Raw genomic sequence first — 13,335 nt, 5'->3', positions numbered from 1 at the left:
GCTTTATTTCCTTAATCTTTAGCTTTTCTAGTGTACTTTGCATATTTATTTCATCTTTAACTCTTATTTTATAGTAATTGTGGGTTCTTAGTGACATAAACTTAGAAATAAAGTTTTAATAACACCTGTCAATTAGAAATCAGGTAGAAATGAAAATAAAGCCTCAGCTGTAGGAATACAGATTAAATGAGCCTTTCAGCGTGTGTGTACGTGTACTTTACACAAGGCATCTATTTGTAAAAATTAAAAGTAAAACAATATTTTTCCTCTGATGTATTTTCATTTCTACCTGAACTCAGGAATTTTTACTTTTGGGAAGAGTGGGATCAGATCCTTCTGGGACAGTGCTGCTCTGGCCATTTAGTCTCCGCTGCAGGGAGATTTTGACTTTAGAACTATGGCTATACTGGGAAGAAACATTTCCTATAGCTGTTGTTATCCAGACATATATCTCACATGTGAATCAAGGTGAGTGGAAGACAGGGTTGATACTTGGAATTTGGCTTTCTATTTATTTGGAAAGCATCTACTATGTAAATGAAGAGTAGCATAATTGCTGACTAATTTTACTTATCACTTATGTTCCCATTTTCACTGCCTAGAGCTGTTTTCTTGAGTTGCACTAATCAAATATCTTAAAGTACAGTTCTGTGTTCTTTGGTACTTGCAAGTTGATCCCTTACATGGTATTCTATTTTTAAACTGCTTTAATCTAAAGTAATTTTATTTAAAATTATATTCCAAATGCTTTTTGACAGTCACAGAGGCATTTCTCAAAACTGTTAACAATAGAATCACTTGTGAAACTTAAAAACTTAGTTTTTTAAGTTTTCTCTAAGCTTTGATTTAGAGGCATGGAGTGGAAGGGGCAGAGATACCACAGGAGTTTTAGTAAACAATTGATTAAGATCCAAGGAGTTAAGGAATTTCAGCTGTGTGCTACACTAAATCATGAATGCCTAAAAATATGCAAATTACTAAGCAAATTATAAAATTATCTCATTTATTCTTTTTCCTTTTATGATTTTTGTACTTTAATACTTAGTTAACTATTTTAGTACTGGTTTTGAAATGTTCTTATTCTTAGAATATGGTGCTTCATTTTTTTTCTAGGATACATTTAGTAACACTTTTTGAAAATGATCGTCATTTTTCCCACCTATCATCTTTAGAACGGGAGATGACTTTTCGAACTGAAATGGTTAGTTTCTTATAATAAATTAATTTGTAGTTTAAGAATAGTAAGACTATAAGGTAGACATTTATTAGGAACTGAAATGAATTTTTGTTGAACTGCACTGTTTCTCAAGCTATAACCTAGGTTTATTATGTAAATAGAAAAGGTTTTAGGATTCTTTTACTTACCTCAGTACTCTACTTTTCTAATGCAGACTTCTTTTAAATATAAAAAAGATCAATTAGAATAGCTAGGGAAGAAGGAGAGCAAAGACAACATTTAAGAAGTGGTATAGGGGTACTGAATGTTATCAGAAATTGCTTGTCCTCACCACCATTCATCTCCAGAACTTTTTTATTTTCCCAAACAGAAACTATATCCATTAAACACCCAACTCCCCATGCCCCTGTCCCCAGCCCCTTGTAACCTCTGTTGTACTTTCTATCTCTGCAGATTTGTCTAATGGAGGTACCTCACCCACTGCTTTTTAAATCTCACCCTAATATCCCACTTAATCCTTTGAAAAAATGGATACATTAACATTTGCATGGCATTTAAATTTTTAGTATTTTATAGGTATTATTTCCGAAGAGAGGATGTAAGATATTCTTAAGTATGGGCGCCTGGGTGGCTCAGTTGGTTAAGCGACTGCCTTCGGCTCAGGTCATGATCCTGGAGTTCCAGGATCGAGTCCCACATCGGGCTCCCTCCTCAGCAGGGAGTCTGCTTCTCCCTCTGACCCTCCTCCCTCTCATGTGCTCTCTCTCTCTCATTCTCTCTCTCAAATAAATAAATAAAATCTTTAAAAAAAAAGATATTCTTAAGTAAATTGTGTAGCTGTGGCAGAGTCTGGGCTTTGATGACAAATAATTGGATTCAGATAGCAGGTCTGTGCTTCCTTGTGTGATGGCTAGTCAGTTAACCTCTCTGATTCTCAGTAATCTCATCTGTTGTCTAGAAATAATTCTAGCTTTACAGGATTTTATTGACTATGAAGGGAGATAATGAATGAAGCACATTAACACAGTACCTGGCACAAAAAACAGTAGATGTTATTAATAAAAGTGTATTTGTGTATTTCCTATTTCTCTAAATGTAGACTTCTACATATTAAATATCCTTTCGCTGTAGTATTGTCTTGTCCTTCTAAGCCGAAAGGAACAATCCTTATGTGCAGTCATATTTACGAATCAAAAATATGAGGAAAAGCTCTTTCAGACATCAGCTAAAACAGAACTTCAACTTAGTAGCCACTGGCATTGCTTCATCTGTTAAAACCAAGTCCTTGTAGAGGCATGAATGAGTGTAGAGCTAGAGATTGTTTCTAATGTTTTTGGGAGCATGTATTACAAACAGTGTGGCCCTTTATTTGCTTTTAGATTTTAGGAAGAAAAGCAGGAACTTGATGAAGAAAGTAATATGAAACCACATGCTTTTGTTAATCTCTGAATTTGAACTAAACAGCACTTTTGCTCGCCTAATAAAGTCATTATTTCCTGTGCTGGACTAATACACTAAGTTAATCCCTTTTTCAGGACTGCATTTGTGGCATGAACAACAGTAGTCAATTGATATTTATTTTGACATAACATTTGACATGTGCAGAGCTGTTAGATGGAGCTAGGAAGTAGGTTGCAAGCATTAAGTTCTGTCTCATTTTTGCTTATGATCATTGCATGTTATTTCTTAAGAGGTGGAAAAAAAGTAATTATCTATATACAAAGTTGCATAAGGACATGAAGGCATCTTTATTTATGCCAGAATTCAACAGATCTCAACTCTAGGCATCTCGTAATGTGGCAAAATCAGGCAAAATTAGGCGTGCTGGAATTAAAAATGTATTGTATTCATGTTTTAAGCCATGGTCAGAAAAACTCCTTAAAGCATTTAAGCACCCCTCCCACTCTTTTTCAAACATACAGAAAATATGAAAGTATAGCACAGTGATAACCTGAAAAGGCATGCCTTTTTTTGAGCCCAAGAATGCAGTAGCAAGGAGAAATTAAGAAGTCTTATTATTGACCTTTTCCTTTTATTTGGAAGAAATTGTTCTAAAAATGTTCATATTTAATTACATCAACAATTTGTGCATTTTTAAGGGACTTTATTATTCCTACTTCAAGACCATTATTGAAGCACCTTCATTTTTGGAAGGACTGTGGATGATAATGAATGACAGGCTCACTGAATATCCCCTTGTAATTAATACAGTGAAACGCTTCCACCTTTATCCAGAGGTGAGTACCACTTGGGGAAAAATATTTCTAGAATGATCTGTTTGTGTCAGATAAAAATAGTAAGTACAATGATGTTACAAAAAGGAGGGAACCTTTAAGGTTTATTGATTGTATGTGTCCTTATAGTTGAGCAGAGTATCAAAAATTCCTCTCCTAAATTTTAAAGACCCCAGAAACTATGCTTACATAAAGTCAAAGAAACAAATCTTAGTGTGGAAGTAATGACCAGCATAATTAGAGGAGCCAAATGGGAACGAGCAAAATGTGTTCTAAATGGAGGTGGTCTGTTGGCTTTGGAGACCCTGTGAATGGGCATACTGGTCTCATGAAGGAGCACTGAAAGTTATGAGCAGACCAGTGACCTTGGAGTTACATTAATAGAGCAAGATTTATTTAGGCACATAGTCAGAGGTCTATGAATATCTTCCATAGCTTGGCCTAAAAGAGTATGGATTTTATGGTAGTCTGCAGATTCTAGAAATTGGAACAATGACAAAAAATTAGTAAGTTCAATTTTTGAACTGTTAAGATAAATGCTAATTTGATGTCATTGTATGCACTACTTTTAAGTTATCACAGAATCCAGCACATTTGTTAAAGATTAGTGCTTCTTAGACTTTTCTTATTTTATAGCTTTAAAAATTACTATATTTTTGATTTTGAAATGTTGAAAATTAGAAACTTTGAGAAAATAAGCAAAGGTGTGATCATCCACCTAGAATAAATAAATGCTACGCTATTCTAATTTTTGCTTCAGGGATCTTAAAGCATTGTAAATACAGTCAGTCATCTTTGTTTTGCTTCCCAGTTGAGTTTGCTCCTTTCCCATTCCCGCAAGTATCATCATCATGAATGTAATGTGTTTTCATTGTTCCTTATTTTTAAGGGTTGTTTTATGTGTTTTTGTAAATCTACATAAATGCTCTTATACTGAACAAAATACTCCATGACTTTTTCCTCAATGTTATATTTTTGAATGCTGTGTATATGTATATTTTTTCTTTAATTTTAACCATTTTATGAATTCCAAGATTATACATTTCCCTCCTCGTGGATATCTTTTCCAGGCTTTAAATATAAATAGTTCCAGAACATATGTTCTAGTACGTGTTTTCTAATTGTGTATATGTGTAAGATTTGTTGTAGGATATTCTAAAAGTAGAATTGTTGTGTTATAGAGTATATATTTTGCTGACTTTATCAGATAGTGCTAAATTGCTCTCTGAAGCAAATGTAGCCATTCACACTGCTGTGTAGGAGTATTTACTTTTCCTCATATCCTTATTAGTTTTCAGTTTATCAAAATTTCTGGTTTTGCTCTTCTAATGGGTGTGATATACTGTTTATTTTAATTTGTACTTCCCTTATTATTTGTGGAGCTAAGAATATTTTCATGTTTAATAGTCATTTGGATTTTTCTTCTATCAATAACCTGTATAAATCTTTATCACCACTTGGTAGTTGTTTTCTTACTGATTTGTTGGCAAAATTTATGTATTTTGTAGAGTAATCCTTAGTAATATGTGCTGAACATATCTTGTCTCTGGCTACTTTTTGTTTATTTAATTTTTGTTGAGGTATAACTTACATGCAATAAAATACACCTGTTTTGAATGTACAGTTCGAGTTATACATTTGACACATGTGTAAAACTGTGTAGCCACCACAATTGAGTTATACAACATTTTCATAATTCTAAGAAGTTTCCACGTGCTCCTTTGTGATAACTAGCCTGTCCCCTATTGAGTTGTCTCATCACAGGAGTGGTGAGATGGGACATCATTGCTCTGTTCCTGATCTTAGTGGGAAAGCTTCAAGTTTCTCATCATTAAGTGTGATTTTAGCCATGGGCTTTTGGTAGATATTCTTTATCAAGTTAAGGACGTTCCCTCTATTCATGGTTTACTGAGAGTTTTTTTAAGATCTTGAATAGGTGTTAAATTTTGTCAGTTGCTTTTTCTGGGTCTGTTGATATGATCTTGTAGTTTTTTTTCTTTAGCCTGTTGATATGATGGATTATATTAATTGATTTTCAAATTTTGAACCAGCTTTACATACCTGCAGTAAATCCCACTTGGTCAGGTTGTATAATTTTTATACACTGTTGGATTTGATTTGCTAATTTTTTTTTTTGAGGATCTGTGTTCATGAAAGTTATTGTGTGTAGTTTTCTTATAATACCTTTTTCTGGTTTGGTGTTAGCATAATGCCTCAACAAATGAGTTCGTAAGTGTTCCCTCTGCTGTATCTTTTGGCAGAGATTCTAGAGAACTGGTATATTTTCTTTGGTATAATTCACTGGTGACCCCATCTGGGCCTTGTGCTTTCTGATTTGGAAGATTATTAATTATTAATTAAATTTAATAGAGATAGTCCTATTCAGATTGTCTGTTTCTTTTTATGTGAGTTTTGGCAAGAGTGTGTCCTTCAAGGAATTGGTTCATCAAATTGTGAAATTTATGGGCAAAGGGTTTTTTATTATTCCTTTATTATCTGCTTAATGTCCATGGGATCTTTAGTGACATCCTCTTCTTTCATTTCAGTTATTTGTAATTCATGTCCTCTCTTTTCCTCAGGCTGGCTAGAGATATATCAATTTTATTGATGCTCTCTTGTTAGATGCATGCATGCACATTAAGGATTATGTGGTGTAGAATGGACTCCTTTATTATTATGTAATACCACTCTCTACCCCTGATAACTTTTCTTATTGTAAAGTCTGCTCTGTTTGGAATTAGTATAGCTGCTCCCACTTTCTTTTAATTAGTTTTAGTGTAGACTATCTTACTCCATTCATTTACTTTTAATGTATAGGTGTATTCATTTTTAAGGTTGGTTTCTCTTAGATAACATGTGGTTGGGTCTTCTTTTCTGATCCACGTTGACAATTTCTATCTGTTGATTGGTACACTTATATCATTAACATTCAAAGTAATAATTGATAAAGTTGGATTGATATCTACTATATTTGTTACTATTTTCTATTTGTTGCCTTTGTTTTTTTTAGTGTTTTTACTTCCATTCTTTCTATGCCTTTTGTGGTTTTAATTGAGCTTTTATATTACTGCATTTTCTCTCCTTTTTTAGGATATCAGTTATAATTCTTTTTTTTACACTTTTTGGTTGCCCTAGAGTTTATAATATACATTTATGACTAATCCAAGACCTCTTTCAAATAATATTAAGCCACTTCCTGGGTAGTGTCAGTACCTTATAATAACAAAATAATTGTAATTCCTCCCTCCCAACCCCTGAATCCTTTCTGTCATTCATGTCACCTATACATAAATATATACACATTCATAATTATACATAGTTGAATACATTGTTGCTGTTACTATTTTGAACAAAGCTTATATGTTAGATCAGTTAAGAATAAGAAAAAGGAAAGTTTCTATTTTATCTTCACTTTTCTTTTTTTGATGCTCTTTTTTCTTTATGTAAATGCAAATTTCTGATCTATATTTTTTTTGTCCCCTCTAAAGAACTTTTATACAAAGTCCCTCAATTTTTGTTTGAGAAAGTCTTTATTTCTCCTTCACTGTTAAAGGATAATTTTACATGATACAGAATTCTAAGTTCATTTTTTTTCTCAGCACTTTAAATATAGCAGCCCAGTTTCTTCTTGTTTGAATGGTTTCTGAGGAAAAGTCAGATGTAATTCTTATCTTTACTCCCATATAAGTAATGTGTCTTTTTTTTTCTAGCTTTTTTCAGAATTTTTTCTTTATCTTTGATTTTCTGTAGTTGGAATACAACATTCCTTGGTGTCATTTTTTGGCATTTATCATGGTTGGTGTTCTCTGAGCTTCCTGGTTTGTGGTTTGGTATCTGACATCAATTTGAAGGACTCCTGAGTCATTTCAAATATTTCTTCTGTTCCTTTCTCCCTCCTCCTTCTGGTATTCCCATTATGTGTATAGTACACCTTTTATTGTCCCACGGTTCTTGAATATTCCAGGGTTTTTTTGTTGTTACTGTTTGTTTGTTTTTAAAGATTTTATTTATTTGAGAGAGAGCATGTGTGTGAGCATGAGGTGGGGGAGGGGCAGAGGGAGAGGGCTAAGCAGACTCCCCACTGAGCAGGGAGCCAGAACCTGGGCTTGATCCCAGGACGCTGGGATCATGACCTGAGCTGAAGGCAGAGGCTTAACCGACTGAGCCACCCAAGCACCATGTGTTGTTGTTGTTTTTTTGTTTTGTCTTTTTTATTTTGGCTTTTCAGTTTTAGAGGTTTCTATTGAAATATACTCAGGCTCAGGGATTTTTCTTCAGCTATGTCCAGTCTACTAATAAGTCAATCAAAGGCATTCTTGATTTCTGTTACAGTGTTTTTGATCTCTAGCAATTCTTTTTGGTACTTTTTAAGAATTTCTTTCTTTCTGCTTACATTACCTATCTGTTCTTACATGCTATTTACTTTATCCATTATAATTTTTAACATATTAATCATAGTTGTTCTAAATTCCCAATTTGATAATTCCAACATCCCTGCCATGTCTGGTTTCTGATGCTTGTTCTATTTCTTCAGCTGTGTTTTTGGCTTTTAGTATGCCTTGTAATCGTTTCTTAATGGCTGGACCTGATGTCCTGAGTAATAAGAACTGCCGTAAATAGGCTTTTAGTAGTGTGGTGTAAGTATTCTATAATCCTCTCACTAGGTGTCAGTCTTTTATGAACCTGTGCCTCTGGGCTGTGAACTTCACAAGTTCTTCTCAGGTTTTTTCTCCTGCTTAGGTGCAACAGGATGGCTAGAAGGGGCTGGAATTGGGTATTTCCCTGCTTCCCTCTCTGTTAGGTTCTGATAAAACCTTAGTAGATTGGCTCTAGTAAAATAATTTCTCCTGAGGCAGGCTTTGTTAAGAAGAAGAGAGTGCTCTGGTGTATTTCAAAATGGTCTTTTTTCTACTACCCCTTGCCAAAAGCAGGAGATTTTTCTCTGATATTCGCTGTAAGAGCCTGGTGAGCTCCTAGAAGTAAAACTCATAAATGTGCTGGCATTTCCCCTATTACTGGGTCTCCCTGGAATTTTGACTCTCAGACTTGTCTACCTTATGCCTCCAGCAATTTATCAATTATAGTTTAATTTTTTCCTACTCTCCAACTGCTTCCCGTGGGGGTTTTTGCTCATGGGTTTCTGTTCCACTAAGTTGTGATTCTCTCAATTTGCCTGTCAGTCTCCAATATGGGGAATAGGAGTTTGCCCTGTGACCTCACTATATTATGTATATTACCTATGCATAACTTACTACAGTCTACTTCTGCTATCATTTTACTAGTTCAAATGAGATGCTTACCTCTCTTTACATCTCTTTACTCTTCTCCCTTCATAACATCATCATCTTAAATATTTCTTCTACATCCATTTAAAACTACATCAGACAGTACTATGATGTTTCTTTTAGCCTTCAAACTTATTTTTAAAAAACTCGAGAAGTGAGGTTTATTTTATCCATTTTTAAAATTTCTTCCTTATGTTCTAAGATGCCTTCTTTTATAATTTCATTTCTGTTTAGAGAATTTTCTTTAGCCATTCTTTTAGGGTAAGTCTCCTAACAATATACTTTACTAGTTTTGTTTCATCCTTCATGTAAAACTCCCTTTAATTCTTGAAGACTATTTTTTTTTTTTTTTTTTGCTGGATATAGGATTCTAGGTTGACAGTTTTTTTCTTTCAGCATTTGATAATTATGCTACTTTATTCTGGCCTTTCATGGTTTCTGATGAGAAATCTGTTGTCAATTGAATTGTTTTTCTCCTTTAGATAAGATTTTTTTTCCTTCCTTGTTGCTATCTATCTGTCTATTATTTTTTTAGTTTTCACAAGTGTTCAGAAGTATGATGTTTAAAAGTTTTCAAAAGTGTAATGTGTCTTGGTGTGGATTTCTTTGGTTTTATCCTATTTTTGTTTTGCTCAGCTTTGGTTTCTTCTCTCTTTTCTCTTTCCAAGACTTCAGTGATAACAAATGTTTGATCTTTTCTTATAGTCCCAGAGGTCCCTAGGGAACCTTATTATTATTATTTTTTCCAAATCTGTTTTTTCTCTGTTGCCCAGATTGAGCAATTTCTATTGCTTTGTCTGTGAGTTCATGGATTATTTTCCTCTATCCCTTCATTCAGCTGTTAAGCCCATCCATTGAGTTTTAGTTTTGGTTATTGTATTTTTCAGTTCTGAAATTTTTGTTTGTTTCTTTCATATCTTCTATTTCTTTCCTGAGCCTTTCTGGGTTTTTGTTTCCAGCACATTCATAATTTCTCATTGGAGCAATTATTCTAATATTTTTGTCATCTCATTTTTGGAATCTCTTTTTTTTTCCATTCAGTTTGAGATCCTTATGGTTCTTGATATGATGAGTGAGTTTCATTATATTGGATATCAATGTCCATTCGTTGATGGACATTTGAACATTATTTTATGAAACTGGATCTTATTTAAACCTTAGTTTTACCTGGCTTTCTTTGGCATCACTCCAGCAAAGGAAGGAGGACGTCTGCCATCTTGTTATTGCCAGTTGGGTATTGAAGTCCAGGTTTCTCTCTTGGCCTCTGTTGACCCCAGGGTAGAGGTATTCCTCATTACGTTTGAGTGGGATCAGAGTTCTGACCAACTCCGATCTCTGCAGACACCATGGTGTGGATCGCCTTGTTACCCCTGGGTGATAATGAAAGCCCTGACTCCTCACTAAGCCTCCTCTGACATTACCACACTGGGAAGGGAAAAGGATGACTTATTGCTGGTTGGGGTAGAAGTCCAGGCTCCTTACATGGTCTATACTGACACCATGGGGATAGAGAGCATCCTATTTGGCTTTGTCTTAACAACATCTTAGTGGGTGAGTTGAGATGAATTGTTAAAAGTTTAGAGAAGGTTGAAGTCTAGTTCCCAATTTGACCTTTATTGGTGGGACCATATGGGTTTTTGTTGTTGTTATTGTTGTTTTCTGTGGTATTTGGGTGAGGGGAGAGCTTATTGTTTATAAAATTTTTATGTATTCCTAGGCTGCCACTTTCCTGGTCCTTTAGCTAGAGAGAGCAGGCTTTTGTCAGTCTTTTTTTGTGTCTGAACCCATTGGTGTTTCTGGTTGTCAGGCTCTTTAACTACAAATCTGAGAAAATGAGGCAAAAGGAAAGTCCAGGAGACTCATCACCATGTTGTTCCTTGGGTCCTAAGATCCCTAGGTAGTTTGCCTTCTCTCTACCTTTCAGGGTCTTCTTATGTTTAATTTATATAATTCCCAGAAGAAATAGCAGAAAGTACGTCTACTCCATCTTCTCCAAAGCAGAAATTCGTATTATTTAACTATTTATATATTGTTTTTCATTTTTGTTCTGTTCAAGTTATTTTCTAATTTCCCATTGATTTTTCTCTTTGATCTGTTGGATATTTGGTATTATGTTGTTTAATTTCCAAGTACTTGGGGGCTTCCCAGATTTCTTTTTTCCTTTTTTTTAGAGAGGGGGGAAAAAAGAGGTGGGGGAGGGGTAAGGGGAGAGGGAGAGAGAAAATCTTAAGCAGCCTCCATGCCCAGTGTGGAGCCTGACACGAGGCTCGATCTCACGACCTTGAGATCATGACCTGAGCCAAAATCAAAAGTCAGACACTTAAGCGACTAAGCCACCCAGGTGCCCCCCCTTTTTATAAAATTTCTGTAAGTATTTTTCAATGTAATTTTCAGTAGTAACAATTGTATAGTATAGACCTAAGTTCTAAGATGAAAGAAGCTGTTTTCTGCACCAGCTTTCTTTATATCCCAGCTTACCTTCAGAGACACTCTTCTGTTCTTATTTCCTCTGATGATTATCTGTATGACTCTAGTGTAAGTGCAAAAATTTAAAAGACAACTGATTTCTCGAATCTTCAATTTTAGTTAATGTTGACTTATTCTGTGTGTATAAGATGAGGATTTAGCTTATTACACTAGTTTTAGGGTTATTTTTAGAACTTTAGTAAAATCGCTGTTTCTTGTTGCGTTAATTTCTAACAGTATGTTCTCTTAAGACAGCTAATTTTTTCTTTTTACTTATTCAAAGATAGTGAATAATTAGCAGTTTTCAGTCTCCTTGATGTTATGAAAAATAATCATGATAACTTAAATAGTATCATAAAGGATGAGGCAACAAGGAATCATTCAGTCTTATTTCACATTGTGTAGATACAATATGGAGAAGATCTAGATATGCTTGCAACCTTATACGGTACTTCAATGTTGAAATGAATGTCCATACTTTTTGTGTTCATAAGGAGATTAATTTCTCACCCAAAGCTAAAAGTGTTAAGTTTGGAATAATGTATTTTGAAAAGGCAAAGCATTTAATGCTTAACTATATGCCAGCATGTAAGCTCTAATCCCCCATCACTCCTGCAAGATGGTTATTATTAACATCATTTTATAGATGAAGTGGCCAACATTCAGAGGTTGAAGGATTTACTTCAGGATATCAAACCATAACTTGCAGAGTCAGAATTTGTGTTCAATTCTGACTTCAAAGCAGTGTTTTCTTATTCTATCAAGCTGTGTCTCAGAAAGGAATATAATTCTAGATTTAGCACATACATTTAATGTGGTAAGTTTTCGTACATGGACGATAAATACACAAGAATATATACTACAATTTTTTTGTATAAGGTCAGGTTTATAAGAGTAAGTGATAAAATAATAAATTTATACTTTTTGTATATGGAAAGATGTTTATGATGTTTGGTGATGTGTATTATCTTAGCATCTTACATAATATTATAGGATACTGGATCTAGCTAAGTGTTTTTATATACCAAGGGGCAGACTGGAAGGATGATCACCAAAATATTAAAAAATAGTTAGCTCTGGGTGGTTTTCACTTTCACTTTGAACTCTTTATTTTTTTATTCTTTTCCCAATGATGTTGTGTTATTTTTCCCAAATCTATAAATTATTTAAAAAAAAAAACTCTCAGGCATGAGCATTTTGTTTGTAGTTTTCTATGGTTGTTCTTTTCCCTTGTCTTTAAACTTCACAAAGTGGTTTGCAGAATGGGAAGAATTGGTTAATTAAACCTGCTTGGTCAAAGTTTTAATGGGCACAGGAGCTATTACTCCATATGCAGTTGGTTTTATATTTTTTAGACTGTGAAGCAAATAAATTCAATAAATGAAATGTTATGAAATATTCCTGTAAATCATTGTATTTTCCTATTAATCACCATCATATTTTAATTATGCTATTTACTTATTTTACAGCTACTGTTATTTATGTAGAATCGATCAAAGAATACTACAGAGATGGTGATCATAACAAATTTTTGCAGATGTGCACTAATCAGTAATATACAAATTTAGTTTATTGTATGTGTATATATATATAACTTTAAAATGACTGTTTTCCAAGTGAAATGATTTAAATAAATTTGTCAAAGTTTATAATGTCAAAGGAAACCATCATAAAATAGTATTTTGGAAAAATTATTATTATGAAGATAGGATCTTTTCTTCCATCATCTCTTTTTGTTTTTGTCTCTGTAGGTGATTATAGCCTTCTGTTATCGCACATTTGTGGGAATAATGAATTTATTTGGACTAGAAGCTAAGACCTGCTGGAATGTCACCAGAGTAGAACCTTTAAATGAAGTTCAAAGTTGTGAAGGCATGTTTCTTTCTAAAATGTTGCTGTGTTGTCATTAATTGTATATATGTGCATATATGATATTCATTAAGCTGTCACTGAGTGATAGGTTAGTATTTACTGTTGGGATCAAGATGACCCAGGTAGTCACGGACCTCACCCTCGCAGAGTTTACGCATAAGAAGGGCATTAGTAGTTACAGTCGTGATGGGTATTACAAATAAAATGAGGTTGCTAAGGTTAGGAGTAAGAGAGAAGTGTTTCAAGAATAGGAACCAGAATATTCAGAAGTCCCAAGGCGAGAGAAAACTGAAAGAATGCT

At 34.0% G+C, this 13,335-nt stretch overlaps 1 protein-coding gene across 1 annotated transcript in view; it reads left to right on the top strand.

Moving 5' to 3' along the window:
- Positions 1-13,335, top strand: part of DPY19L2 (dpy-19 like 2) — a 96,700-nt gene that overhangs the window by 5,009 nt on the left and 78,356 nt on the right. Inside the window, exons 3-5 of the mRNA XM_028093899.2 lie at positions 1,114-1,201; positions 3,277-3,414; positions 12,914-13,034. Coding sequence (XP_027949700.2) covers positions 1,114-1,201; positions 3,277-3,414; positions 12,914-13,034 — 347 coding nt within the window. The remainder of the gene's footprint in view (positions 1-1,113; positions 1,202-3,276; positions 3,415-12,913; positions 13,035-13,335) is intronic.

Source organism: Eumetopias jubatus, unplaced genomic scaffold (assembly GCF_037043125.1).
Source record: "Eumetopias jubatus isolate StellerSeaLion01/CBP00866 unplaced genomic scaffold, mEumJub1_p1.0 scaffold_14, whole genome shotgun sequence".
Taxonomy (NCBI): Eukaryota; Metazoa; Chordata; class Mammalia; order Carnivora; family Otariidae; genus Eumetopias; species Eumetopias jubatus.
The sequence above is the reverse complement of the archived record's forward strand: the minus strand, read 5'-3'. Positions and strand labels throughout refer to the sequence as shown.